The 14,313-nt window shown below is 49.6% G+C and overlaps 1 protein-coding gene across 1 annotated transcript; it reads right to left on the bottom strand.

Moving 5' to 3' along the window:
• Positions 1-3,787: 3,787 nt before the first annotated feature.
• ABCF2 (ATP binding cassette subfamily F member 2) lies at positions 3,788-14,276 on the bottom strand. Its single transcript, XM_069006100.1, has 15 exons — positions 14,208-14,276; positions 13,802-13,969; positions 11,422-11,634; positions 10,331-10,513; positions 9,850-10,021; positions 9,604-9,699; positions 8,376-8,478; positions 8,198-8,293; positions 7,976-8,095; positions 7,318-7,407; positions 6,980-7,090; positions 6,658-6,720; positions 6,067-6,195; positions 5,023-5,226; positions 3,788-4,387 (listed from the first exon to the last, which is right to left on the bottom strand). Exons 2-15 carry the CDS (start codon positions 13,953-13,955, stop codon positions 4,250-4,252), a joined length of 1,872 nt encoding a protein of 623 aa, XP_068862201.1. The 5' UTR covers positions 13,956-13,969; positions 14,208-14,276; the 3' UTR covers positions 3,788-4,249.
• Between the last annotated feature and the right edge of the window lie 37 nt (positions 14,277-14,313).

Here is a 14,313-nt window from a genome sequence, read left to right as displayed (position 1 = left end):
CGTAAGTACTTGTGGGCCTGGTTATATAGCACGCACAGCAGAACCTAACTTGCCTCAGGTGCAGCCCCCAAGGAGCAGGACAACTACACACCTGTGGCTGATGATTCCACTTTCCACTAAATGAAGAGCAGCTGGCCTGAGAGGAGCTTGGAAGTGACAGATTCAACTAAACTTTCAGACCTGAGAAGTTTGAGTGTAACCTGGGCAAAGAGGGGCAAGGGAAGAAGCATCCAATTTACAGGAGACAGAATTACCAGCGAAGAGCCATTCCCAGGTCCAAAAGGGGTTTGGTGAAAGGAGGGATCTTGCTTTGGTGCAAGGGTGTGAATTGGAGTACTCAAGGTACTCCAGAATCAAATGGGATCATGTCTATGCTATGGAACAGGTAATGCCATCAGGGGAAACTCAGTAACTGCAGGAAGCATTGGGCCTGAGATGAAATGATGGCATCATAAACACCCTACCAGCCATATTTCCCCTGCTACCTAGCCTGCTCTTGGGATCCCACCTGCTGCACACAACAGGGTCTGGAATGCCAGGAGGAGGGGCAGTGGAGGGCTGACACCCCAAGTATGGATTTGATCTGTTTTGGAAAACCAAGATCACACTAATGAGGGTAAATGTGACACAGGAGTTAGACGTAGCCAGGAAAAATGTGCAGCAACACAGCAGAGACATGAACAAAACAGAGTTTTCTGTGCGTCGGGGAGAAAAGGAAACCTTTCAGCAGACACCACTACAGCCATTTCATAGAAGGGTGATGCCAGTATGCTTGTTTGGTGGGGGAACACACTGGGGTCTTTGTGCTGCCAAGTAGTCTGTTGCTCAGGTATACACATCGTACTGGCACATCCTGAGCAAATCACATCTTCCAAAGAGTGAGCTTGGGAGACCTACTCATCAGTCAGTGATTCTGCTACTGCTTGTGCAGCCCACAGTGTTTCACTGAATTGTCTTATTCTCAGCCTGTCCTCACAGGGATGCACCTGATCACCCTCCCCTAGTGCAAATACCTGTCACAGTGACAAGGGGGGTCAGTGCCACAGTGAGGTCTTGCTCCCAGAAACTGAAACATTAGTGATCAGGCAGGACAGGCTGGAATGATCATGTCAGTGCATTTGTGAAGGAGAATGGGCTTGTGAAGATATGTGTTAGTGGGATCCTCTCGAAACAGGAGTGACTAATACTGGGAGGGAGGACCAGGGGACATCAGCAGTTATGCTTTGTAAGGGGCCATGTGTTGTCAAGGGACAGTACAGGTCTCCCCCCTCAGAGGGACATTCCACCACCCTCCTTGTAATAGGAGCCGTGTTACCTTGGTCTCAGGTCACAGCACACAGGGACTCTTGGGCTGAAGGAGCTGGGGGCTGTTGTATCCCTCCCCAGCTGCCACCGTGTTTGTGATACAGTGTTACACAGTGATAAACACACAGCTGTTTTTTCTGAAAAAAAACCCATTTAGTTGGAAGGGAGCCCGTTGGTGTGAGGAGCAGCAACTGGTCACTCAGCATTAGGCACAAGGAGCCTTTACAGACCAAGGATGGAGGCTTATCCACTGAGCAGTACCATCAGATTTGAACTCTCAGGTTTGGAGAATTACCATCTGCTTCCCTAGACTGGATGTGCTAGAGGCTGTACCCGGTGCTGTGTGCTGGGCTTGACTCATCCTAGTGCTGGCTTTGCACTAGGTTTTTGGTTTTTTGGTGTATGGATCTACTTGCAGCACATACACAAGGGAAGCCCACAAGCCTGCACCTGCCACTTCTTGCCTGTGGCTGTGTTAGAGCCAACCTTACTTTTGGGTGACAGGCAAGAGTGACTGTGCAGGCGCTGGGTCACTTCTTTTACAGAAATGACCATCCTAGCAACTAAGGGGCAATTCTTGTAATTTATCTATAGTTTTCCTTTTCTGCAAAACCAGAAAATTCCCAGCTGAAACAGCTTGAAGTGCCACTGCCCCAGCTTGTGGCTGTCTCTGAAATCAGTGCTCCAGGACATCTGTCTGCCACAGCTGCTTCAGTGCAGCCCAAAAAACTGTCACCATGGAACAAACTGAGGTTAAATCAAGGCTGATAAAGCATGTTTATACATTCTATTTTACAAGTCTTGGCCTACTGTGACCTCTAGTGCCAGCTACAGCTGCTTTTGCTTTAAACATGTATCTGTGGTCGTTGTTTATACATCAGAGACGTGTCTGCACCCCAGAAGTTCCTCTCTCTTTGCAGCAGCAGACAGTAACAGCGCTCACCTTGGCTCCGTGAGCTACAATGCTCCAACTGCTGCCCATCATGCTGGCCATCATCCCAGTGTCCCCAGGCCATTCTCAGGATTTACCATTCCCAAAGAACTCAGCTTAAGACTATCCTGCATTTATTACCACCAGATCTGAAATGTAGTGAAACGAATTGTTGCCAAATCTTTGGTTAGGAAAAGAAGCACATGACTAACAGCTATAGCCTCAGTCGGGACTCTTTGACCTCACCATTCCCAGAGCTACTTCACAACCTTTTCCAACTCATCAACACTTCCTACAACCTAGAGAGTAGAACAGACATGCATTAATCTATTACTGTTTAACTTTTGTGACCCATCAGTCTTTTGAGTAATCACTTCCCTGTGAGTTTTTACTCCCTTGCTCTACCTGGTAACTTCCAAATCCTCCACTGTAAGATATTCATCCAAGTAACATTTACTGCCATCTACACCTTTCTGCAAGACTAACTTGGAAGCACTTATACTAATTGGCATTATTTTCCCAGAAAGCATTTTTCTTCTCGTCTCAGATCTTTGCTAGAACCAGTGAAAAACCTGAAGGTCCCACTCGATCTACTGGAAGCAGCTCGCGTTGTGACATTTGTCCCATGGATGACACACAGCGGCAGTCACAACTTGCATGGGTGCTTTGGGAAAGAAAAATAAGGAAATACTCTACTCAAAAAGTCAAAGCCAGTCAGCTGGCACCAAAGAATGCATTGCACGGGAGCACAACTCCTTCGTTTGTCCTGTCCTTCCATTCACCCAGCAACATGTGCTGCTGGACGGGCTGCTGAGCTACATGAACCTTTCCCGTGACCAGTGTTGCCACTCTCATGTGCCAGTAGTAATTAAAATGATGACTCATGATCAAAAAAAGTTATTAGGTTTGATTTGCTACCTTTCTCTTTAGTACCCTTTGTTTTAATAATAAATTATAAATGTGTTTTATTCAAGGTTCTGTGGCTCAGGATGAGGTTTGAACACCAACTTTTCCAAAAATCTGTTACTGAGAACAAAAATAAAAGTTCAGCTTCGCTTGATTAGTCTTTAGTTAAACCTGCAAGGAACAAGGAACAAATTTGTAGTACAAAATTCCTACATTATTGAGTCTCATTATTAGACAATCCAAAGTGAAGCAAAAAGACACACCTGAGCCACTGTGTTGGTGAGAACACACACTGGTGTTGCACAGATCTATGTTCTCTCTCTAAGACTGATCTTCGGAACACTTTCAAGTTGTGTCTTTCACCATCTACAACAGAAGTATCCGTGGCTTGTTCTGTGACTCACCGGAAACCCAGTGTTCACTCTGTCTGAGCAGAGGTGCCCCAAGTCTGAGGACCCTGCTCACTGCTCAGTGCCTCCATAGATCAGTACTCACTACTTCACGTGTCTCAAGTTCTGGCCACAGCTTTGGTTGTACTGAGGAACTGAACATTCAGCAGGAAGGGCTGATCCTCACTCAAAGCTCAGCACTTGCTGACTCACCCCAGCAGACCCCAACTACCATGGCTCACAAAACAAGACAAGATTTTTCTTCTCTCTTTATTGACTGATGGATTCTCGGGCAGATCTGTTAATTACACTGTTAAATAATAGTTAAAAACAAACCAAGGCCAGAGGAGTTTGAAGTATCTAAACTGAAGCAGAAATTGGGAGGCAAGAGGCAGAAGCTGGGCTGGGGTCTCCACTTGTGTATCACTGCCACTTGGACACCCCGACGGCCACTGTTGTGACCCCAAGCCAGTAGATTCCAAGGCCTGGCTCAGACGGGACATTGTCTAAATAAGGAAACAGTTGCCCAAACGTAGCCAGATCAGGAGAGAACAGCTCTGTCCAGACACAGAGGTGCAAGGCAAGTCGAGGGGAAGCAGTATTGCAGCAATCCTAGAACACAGCCAGAGGGAGCAGCAGTTCCGCTCCTGCCGGCGGGCAGGCGAGTTACATGGCCACCACCAGCCCCACGGAGAACACGGGCTGGGGGCTCCTCAGCTCACACGTTGTGGGTCCGTTTGGTGAGCTGTGGGTCCTCATCCACCAGCTTCGACTTGAGATGCTCCTTGTAGGCAAGGATGTCCCCTTGCCACTTGGTGATTGTCTGCTTCTCACAGACCCAGATCTCCTGTGCGACCTGAGAGCAAACAGACGAGGAGGAAGAGGAGGCAGAGGGGGAGGCAGAGAGAGGTTTGCAGTAAGAATTTTATAATCTTACCAAAATAAAAAAGTTAACTAAAAGCTATTCTCTAAAGTCCGGCAGGAAAAGTTTGATAACTTCCACATTTTGACTACCCAAGAAAAGCACAGAGAAACATCTTCCCTGGTGTTTTCCACATAATTTATACAAGATGTTAAAACTGAAAATCCTAGGCCCCTCTGTATTTCTGATTTTGTTCATAGACTAAGATGAAAAGCCTTTCTTGCTAAATTGGGAATTGAAACAAAAGTAGTTCTTGACCTGAACTACTTGGATCTATCACAGTGAAAAATAAAATCATACCTGAACTCGCAGCCAAAGCTAGAGCTGACAGATCAGCACTTGACATTTGTGGTGGTTTTTATTTTATTATAAGTACCTAATGTTTTCCTGGGCTACCTCAGTAATTGTTTAATATGCACACAGTAAAGGTATAGTGTCCACTGATTTTTTTTTCTTCACTCACTCATCTTTTTGGGATGAGTAAGAAAGAGCCAGTCAGTTGAAAAGACCTTGTTTTAATTATTAAAATGTTAGAAAGGTGCTCTGACAAAACTCACAACTGTCCTTACCTGTTGGATGAGTCTGAAGTCATGGCTGACAAGCATCATTCCTCCTTCAAACTCGTTGATAGCATCTGCCAGTGCATCTATGGTTTCTATGTCCAGGTGGTTGGTGGGCTCATCCAGGAAGAGCATGTGAGGGTTCTGCCAGGCCAGCCAGGCAAAGCACACGCGGCACTTCTGCCCATCAGAGAGGTTCCTGATGGGGCTCACCTGCCCAACACACACATGGCTTGCTGCTCTGCAGTGACCTAACAGCATGCCACCCTGACCCAAACCACTTGGGTCCCACCTTGGCCTCCGTGCAGCTCCATGGCACAAGAGGACAAATGTTCAGTCAGCCTTATACCTACACTAAGCTTCTCCCAGCCAGGGAAGAAAGGAATTCCAGGGGCTTCTGAAGGACTATACACAGCAAGGCCCAGCTTGTGCCAAAGGTGTGTAAGGACAGCTAATTTGTCTGACTGGTATTCACTGACACAACAATCAAACTACTCTCAACTTCTGCAGTGACAAATGGGCAAGAACAATATAAAAATCAAAGCTGAACTGCAGCGATGTGGACAACTGTTACACACAGGATGTGTCACGTACAAGAGCATGTCATTCTTGGACTTAGAGCACCATAGGTGAGCCCACTCTCTTGTCTCAACCAAGTGGACCCCACAAACAGCTGAGAACCTTCTAGCACTTCTGCCTGGTATTCATCTCGGAAATAAGAGAGATGCAAAATAGTTCAAGTTACAATTAAAACACGCTCAGGTCTAGCACTATACCAGAACTTGTCTTCTTTTCACCTGGAGTCTGAGGGGGTCACCCCTTCAACCCACACTGTGATTCAACCCAATTGCTGTGATCCAAAGAACGTTCCCATGAGCCACGAGTTGTTTTTTTTCTCCAGTTTCAAAGGCAGAGATGGAAAAAGCATTTTGATGCTGTGGTGTACCATGCTGCATACTGTATCACACTGTCAGGTGTCAGTAGAGCAACAGAAAACACAGAACCTCTACTCCCCTAATGAACAAAAGGCAAACCTCAGGAGCTCATACTCACCTGCTGCTTCCCCGTCAGACCGTATCTGCCAATGATTTTCCTCATCTCCTCCTTCTCCTTGATCTCTGGGTAGCATTTCAGCATGTACTCCAGGGGTGAGAGGTCTAAGTCCAACTGCTCTTGCAAGTGCTGACAGAGAAGAAGTCAGCTTCAGGCTGTGGAGGCCAACTACTTCATGGCCCTAAGCACTACCCCTGTTACACCCCTCTGGTACCAGGTGAGCGGCAGAACACAAGAGCCAAAAATCCCACCCACAGCACAGCCTCTGTGCTGAACTATTAGGGAATAATTTCCATTTCAGGAGCAGGAGTGCTGCTTCAGAATAGGAGGCTTGTCCACCACCACAAACAAGGCAACCAGCTCTACCACAGCAGGTGGGAGACTGAACAGGAAGGACTACAGCCAGACTCTTTACAGGGTAAGAACATGAGCTGGAGACCATTCCATGGAACAGTTCCTTCCCCCATCTCTAGACACAGAAAGGCAGCAGTGGCAGAGGCCTCAGATGCAGAACTAGAGGGGCAAGATTCCTCATCCCTGACAGCTTTTGTCTCAGCATTCTCTGTCCCTGGGGGCTGCTGTAGGGAGTACCTGGTGGTATCTACCGATCTTCACATGCGAGTGCTTGCGAATCATCCCATCTGTGGGCAGCAGCTGGAAGGGGAAGATAAAATCATTTCACCGGGAAATCTCTCCTCTTGCAGTATGCCAGAAATACAGAATCCAGCCATCTCTACTCTGGCACAGGGGAGGCAGTCTGAACACATAATATGAGAGAAAAAGCCCTATATTGCAACAAGACGATAGGATTTCTAAGGCCTGACTGGAGTGCTCTGGCAAATAAGTGCAGCTTTGCTGAAGACTATCCCAAAAGTAAAGGTCCAGAGCAGGGTAGACAATGTACAGAGCAAACCTCTCCTGTGAGCAGTTTCAGCAGTGTTGACTTTCCGGCTCCATTGGGTCCAACAAGAGCTACACGAGTATCCAGGTCAATCCCAAACTCCAGGTTATTATAGATCCATGGCTGCAAACCACAAAAACCATGAAATATTATGCCTTTTCAGTAGTTTCCAGAACCGCCCTACTGCACCTGAAATGCTCTGTTGCCAGCAGGCTCAGCATTAGCACTGCCAAGAACTTTGTTCCATTAGTGATACACTGCAGCCCCATCAGGAAGCTCAGCCAAAACTCTCCCACTTCCAAACAAGGCAGGAATACAAGTGATCTCTGTATGCATACTCCCATACTCACCCCATCCTTGGTGTATCTGAAGCTGACATTCTGCACCATGATGACAGGAGGGGGAATTTTCCCACATGGTGGAAAGTAGAATGACAAAGTCTGTTAACACAGAATATCCACCTGTGAGACACCCCGGAACATGAGAAAGCCCAGTCATTCTGGTGTAACCATGCCTCACTACCAACATCAGCTGTAGACCAAGGCACCAGATCGTGACTTTTTATAAGCCCCTCCTGCAACTCACTCAGATTTATTCTGATGAGCTGCTTGCAAGCTCATCTGCTGGCTAATGAATCCCGGTTTCTTTCCCTTTGAAACAAATGTGGGTTTGTACTCTTTACACAAGTAAAAGCTGCACTGAGCATCCTCTCCCATCTCCTATGAGCCCTAGGCATTCCTTTCTGATTTCTGATTCCTTTCTGATTTTCTGCAAAATAGCCTTATTGATACAACAACTCCACTTCCCTCCCCTAGAAAATTCCTCCCCCTCTTCTCCTTGTTCAGCATTACTCCATGCTGAGTACAGGGATCCTTGGCATGAGGAAGGGTATCTCATTCTCGCTACCAGCTCTGTTAGCCATTCTTGCTGTCTGCTAAAGACCCTTCTGCTCCTGCAGTCTGTGTTTCAAATACAGATCTCTAGATGCAATCCCATGTCTGATCCTACCTTATCATTCACAACTCTCTCTGTCAAGCCAGAAGCCATCATTTTTTGAAGGGTCTTCTCCTTGCTCTGAGCTTGCCTGGCCAGCTTTGCACTACCATGACCAAATCGTGCAATGTAATTCTGCAACAAAAGAGTTAGCCAAAAGCCACAGTGACAAGGTTGAGGAGGGGCAGGGATGCCCACTACAAGGGTAGGAGGGTGCTCATGCAGCTAAGCAGGTACCTTCATATGGGCAATCTGATCTTGCTCCCAGTGGAATCGCTTCATTTGATTTTCTTCTAATTCCAAGCGAGTCTTTACATACTGATCATAATTTCCCTGGAAAGAGAGCATGGAACATCAGATGTGCCCAGAGAACAGCTCCTGTTTCTGCTGGTTACATGGGGCACTGTCTACTCACTGTGTAGTACTTAAGTTTGCGGTTGTGCATGTGGATGATATTGGTGCAGACGCCGTTCAGGAAGTCCTGGGAGTGGGATATCAGCACAAGGATCCGCTTGAACCTGTGGCACCATGCAAGCTCTTAGAGACTAAACTAGGAAAAGAAAACCTGTTCGTTGGCCCTGATGGTGACAAAGGCTTTATATGCACCAGATTTCTCTTGCCTACAATCAGATTAAGAACAAAAAGGTCACAGCCAGGGAGATGCTCTGGGGAAACCAGCAGTAAAGCAGCTACAACCAACTGCAGTGAGTAAATCCTGCCAACAGTTTTCACTATTCACAGTTTTCACACAACAGTGTTTTAACACACTGCACCATTAGATAGTCTTCGCCGGTTACCACAAAAAGCCCAGAATTGGCTGCCTATGTGGCAGGTGACTTGTGCCACTGATGCAGCTGACTCCACTGGCATCACATTTCTAAGACGTTTCAACCTTTGCTGCTTACTTTCCTCTCAGTACACACTCCCATCTGTTAGGCACACTGCATCTGGCTGCACTCCAAATCCATACAATGAGGGGTTAAAGCCTCCCCAAAAGAGGTTCAAAGTTCTTTTCTAAAGCACCTGACTTCTAAAGCAAGGACACAAAAGGTTCGACTGACAGAGCTGATGGAAAAACCTCTGCAAAGGCAAAGCCCTTCTCACAATACCGTTCTTTTAATGCACACCCCAGATAACCTGAGCTTCCTAACTACTCCTAAGCTTTTTGCCTTACACCTTAACATTCTACCTTTGCTATGAAAACCAGTCACCTTACACACCAGCAGAAGATGAAACCAACACACTCAGATACTACAGTTCAGTGAAAACAGAGAAATGGTGGGCAGGAAGATGAGCTGAGAGCCAGATCTGGAAATCTCACACTACTGGTATGGTACACAATGCTGGTACACAGGCTGCGAAGGCCTGCTCCTGGCTTTCAAGGAAGCACCTTTAGCCTGGGAGTACAAACCAGCATTTCTCATTTCTTCAGTGCCAGGGAGATAGGGGATTGTTTTGAATTCTTTAGTCTTGCATCAAGAATAGCAGAAAGCAGGTGTCACTGATACTGCAACACAGTTATGCACCCACAAGAACTATACAGTTACTCCTGCAGAACTCGCTTACATGCTGGCAAGATGTTCATGCTCACATACTGACAGAAAAGCACAACCCACAGAAGCAGCAAACTCCTCTGTGCTTACGTTTTCAGCTCTTCCTCCAGCCACACACAGGCATCCAGGTCAAGGTGGTTTGTGGGCTCATCGAGCAGCAGCATAAAAGGCCGAATGAAGAGCGCTCTGCAAGGACAGGGGAGAGATGAAAGCATAGGGTAAGTGCAGGGTAACCCAAAGCCTCTCAGCTCTGCTCTGAGTTCTTAGAACTGTGTCTGTGGTTCTGCAGAGTCAGGAGCAGGCAGGCATTCTTGCAGGAGGCACTATTCCACTCACCTGGCAAGAGCCACCCTCATTCGCCAGCCACCACTAAAGTCCTTCAGCTTCTTCCTCTGCATGGCTGGTGTGAACCCCAAGCCGTGAAGGATACGTGAGGCCCGTGCTTCTGCCTTATCAGCATCCAGCTCCTCCAGACGTTCATATAACTCCAAGAGTTTCTCACATTCCGCTGAAATAGAGCCTGCCGGTCAGCACCTCCGCCTATAAAGGGCTCCCAGCTGCACTGCTGCACAGCATGGAAACCTCACAGTCCCTCTGCTTTACCCCTATTTAGCCCCCTCCATATCCAAGCCTGAGACACTTCTTAAGATGCTGCATGGAATAATTCGTCCAAAGAAGTGTCATCCGTGCCCATTAGTACAGGCAGCTGAGGGAAACAGGTACCACAACATATGAAAACTCCACTAAGGAACCCAAATTTTCTTTGGTAGGGAAGGAAACGGGAGAAAATATCCCTTGGGACTCTGAGAAGCTTTACCATCTTCATGAGCTAAACGTTCTGCCTCTCGCTCCAGCATGGCCCTCTCTGTATCCACCTCCATCACACACTGCAGAGGGGTCTTGTCACTGGGAGGCATCTCTCGGGTCAGGTGATAGATGTCAATGTGCTCTGGGATGGGCACTTCTCGCTTCCCAATAGCTGACAAAAGCATGGATTTCCCTGTGTGCAGATAATCACAATTAATTGCTGGATTCAGTGAGCTACAACATCACAGTGAAACCGATGAGATACACTCAGATCCCACTGTGATTCCTTCGCTTTCCAACCTCAGAAAATCCTGAAGAATTTTTTTCCCAAGAGGCCAGAAGAACTGGAGAGGCCACTGCCTCACTATGACAGGCCACCCTCCTAGCTAAGGCTCACCACCCCAGGGACAGGACATGAAGAAGTTTTTTGGAAACCACTGCATTTCAGCCCTTGCCCAGATTTGGGAAACTTTATCTCTGTTGTACTTTCTGCTGTCTAACCAGGTCTGACAGCTGATATCAGGATTCCAGATTCCAAAGACTTCTAACATTGAGGAAAATAATGCACTCATCCGTAAACAACCTGGGTTTTCCTGAAAGTTGAACTAGATGGTCACTCTTACTAGCACCCCTCCAATCACACCCATATTCTGCATCTCTCAATGTAGCATCACTTTCTCCAAGGACTGTACAGTTGTTTTCCCAGTCAGGCCAAACCACACACTTTCTACTCCTCCATACAGTACAAGTTCTTTGGCCAACACCATCAGCACTGGGTTTACTGGCATTACTAAGCAAATCGGGCAAACAGGAATCAGGCAGATTAACAGATCCCAGACATCTCACCCAATGCTCCATAGAAACAAGATCAAAAGCACAGTCCAAATCTAGAATGCAATCTCAGGCTTCTATCAGCAATCCTAGTAATTCCCCTTCCTAGGTGGAGATATGGGAGAACAGAAACTACTGTGTCCCAACCATGTCCATCTAACAGCCCTCTTTCTGGTTTCCAGCACTTCCCACGTGTACTTGCCCAGCTTCTCAGCAGCATGACACCTTTACCGAGCTCCAGGGAGCCATGTCACTTTCCCCGCAGCTTACCAATCCCATTGAGTCCAATCAGGCCATAGCGTCTCCCAGAGTTCAGCTCCAGTTTGGTGTCACTCAGCAGCTCCTGACCATGAAAGGTCAGTGAGAGGTTGATGATATGCACATCAGTGCTGTTGGGGTGGGAGGCCAACACTCCTGTCACGGCTCGGGCAGCAGCTTTCTTTAACTCAAAGTCCTCCAGCTCCTTTGTAAGAGCATCCACCTCTATATGTGAGAAAACCAGAAGTGTTACTGATTTACAAACATGAGGGAAGCCATAAGCCTCTGTACCAAAAGGCCCAGGACCACAAAAACAACTCCCATTTCTCCAGAAGAGTTGAGGAGACCCAGATGCAATGACACTCAGCTTTTCAGCTTAGCAGGTGGATATATACGGTCTAGCAGGAACTTCCACCAGCTAAATATCTAAATGTCATCTAAATAAAACAGGACTATCAGAACTAAGCGAGCAGCCAGAACAGTGAGCCGGTTTTCTGAAAGTGATGGGACTAACCCCCCTGGCAGGAAGGACTAGACTAGGAATAGAATGTACGAAGTATTGCCTGCAATCTTAAGAAAAGGCTTGACCAGAAAATTAATTTACTAGAAAATAAATGAAGGGAAAGCTGAGAATAGAGAAGCGGCAGCATTGGAACGGTCCCTACTAATTTTCTGAGAAGCTACTATGTCCATCTGCACATTCCCCTCTTCCCTTCCTCCTACAGTAAAAGCAAGTAATAGAATCACAGAATCCTGGAATGGTTTGGGTTACATCTTCTAGAGCATCTAATTCCAAACCCACTGCCATGGTTAGGGACACCTTCCACTAGACCAGGTTGCTCCAGGCCCTGTCCAACCTGGCCTTAGACACTTCTAGGAATGGGGCAGCCACAGCTTCTCAGGGCCACCTGTGCCAGAGCCTCACCACCATCTTTCCTGTCATGCTGACCTTCTGTCACAGGCCAACTTCACTCCTCGGTGAGAGATGCTGCCCTTTGAAGCAGCCAACGGCACTAGTGATCTTGGCAGGCAGATCTGATTTCAGATTGTGCCAGCACGGAATGACACCCTGGCTGTCAGCATCCAGCACTCCTGGCAAAATCACTCACTCAGCAAAATCACTATTAACACCATGGCAAATGTGCCTTAGCCAAGGAGCAAAAAACGTCACTGCCACAGATACAGGACCCCTTCGGGCAGTGCCACAGAGCAGTGACAACAAGGAATGAAACAGGTGAGCAAAAATGGGCAACGGAGTTTTATCCCTCATGTGTAAATAGCTCAGTAAGAAATATGTCGGTATCGACCCACACAGAATCATATGATCTCCTGAGCCGGAAGGGGCCCACAAGGATCATCGAGTCCAAGTCCGGGCCCTGCACAGAACACCGGAACAATCCCACTCCGTGCCTGACAGCGCTGTCCAGAGGCTCCCGAGCCCCAGCAGGGCCGGGGCCCTCCCGACACCCAGCCGGGCCCCGGCCCGCCCCCCGCCCCAGCCTGCACCAATAGAGAGGCGGCATGCAAATGAACCCCGGCAGAGGCCGGCGATTGGCCGGCTAGGGCCGGGGTCCCCCCCCACGCCCCCGCCGTGGCGGCGGCTCCGAGTGCACCGGGGCCGGCCGGACCCCGCCAGCCCGAGCGCGGAGAGGCGCGCTTGGGACCCACGGGCAGGAGCGGCCCTTCCGCCCCCGCGCCACACACCGACTGCCTCTTGGCACAGCGCACCGCGGGCTGAGCCTGGAGGAAGCTTGCGGACTGCCAGGTGAGCTAAAGGAAGGCCCAAAATTAAACTCTCTGTAAGCGTTACCTGCTTATTTCCTTTAAGACCAACAGCTCCCTGTGGCAAAGCTTCTCTCTTTAGGCACAAAACCTCTTTTAGAGGCAGGCTCCTAGTTTCTGCAAACCAGGTACGTCTCAGAAAAACAGGTGAGCAGAGAGTCAGAGCAATAGCAGTAGGAAGAGAATTAATTCCGACGCTGCAATGGTTTCTGCAGCAGGAAAGAAAACTCCAAACAGGTCTGGGCATCAAGCACCAGAAGATCGAGGCAGTGTCTATCTGAGAGGGGGGGAAAACACCATCAGCCCCCTCCATCTTCACACTGCCATGCCTCAAGCAAAGGCCACGGGCATCCTTCACACGCGGCCCACGCGGAGCCCCCGGGGCTGCGGGTGTCCTGCTGCTTCAGGGCAGAGTGGTCCCGACGGCATCTACTGGAGCCGCCCGGTTCCGCGCAACCCATGCCTGAGGCGTTTCACCAGCAGAACATCAATGCCGTGGTTCACCCACCCGGAACACTGCCGAGCGCACACGGTCCGGCCGGGAACGACGCCGGCCAGGCCCCCCGCCCTGGGACACGCGGGGCAGACACCGGACTGGCCACCCTCTCACCTGGCAGCACCGTTCCGTTGGCCTCCGGTGGCCGGACTTCCTGCGGCTCCGTCCCGGCATCGCCGTTCTCGTCCGGGACCCGGCGCGGCCGCTGCCGGGCCTTGGCCGCCTCCTTCTTCTTGGCCGCCTTCTTCTTGGCCAGGTCGGAGGGCATGGCGCGGGTGGGAGCTACGCCAGAGGGGGCGACAGGCGCCGTTAGGCCGCGCTGACCCGGCCCGGCCCGGGTCGCCCCGCCTCTGTTCCCCCGCCCCGGCGGCCCCGCGGGCCGTCCACCCCGGCCCGGAGCACACGGCGCCGCCGGCTCCTCCCGAGGGTGCTCTCCCGCTCGCTGGGCTGCCCGCGCCTCGCCGCCCGCCCCGGCCCTGCCCACGGCTCCCCGCTCTCGGCTCCCCAGGCCCGCCCGCACCGGCCGCTCGCGCTTTCCTTCTGTCGCAACAGCCCCGCCGCGACCGCGTGCGCGCGCCCCGCCCCCTCGGCGCACCGGCCAATCGCAGCGCTGGCCGTCACCTGCG

This window comes from Aphelocoma coerulescens, chromosome 2 (assembly GCF_041296385.1).
Source record: "Aphelocoma coerulescens isolate FSJ_1873_10779 chromosome 2, UR_Acoe_1.0, whole genome shotgun sequence".
Taxonomy (NCBI): domain Eukaryota; kingdom Metazoa; phylum Chordata; class Aves; order Passeriformes; family Corvidae; genus Aphelocoma; species Aphelocoma coerulescens.
The sequence above is the reverse complement of the archived record's forward strand: the minus strand, read 5'-3'. Positions and strand labels throughout refer to the sequence as shown.

Coding starts and splice junctions, on each gene's coding strand:
- ABCF2 (XM_069006100.1), bottom strand. CDS start 13,955: ATGCCCTCCGACCTGGCCAAGAAGAAGGCGGCCAAGAAGAAGGAGGCG. Junction 9,700..9,849: donor ATGAGGGTGGCTCTTGCCAG/GTGAGTGGAATA, acceptor CTGTCCTTGCAG/AGCGCTCTTCATTCGGCCTT. Junction 7,091..7,317: donor TCAGATACACCAAGGATGGG/GTGAGTATGGGA, acceptor TGTGGTTTGCAG/CCATGGATCTATAATAACCT.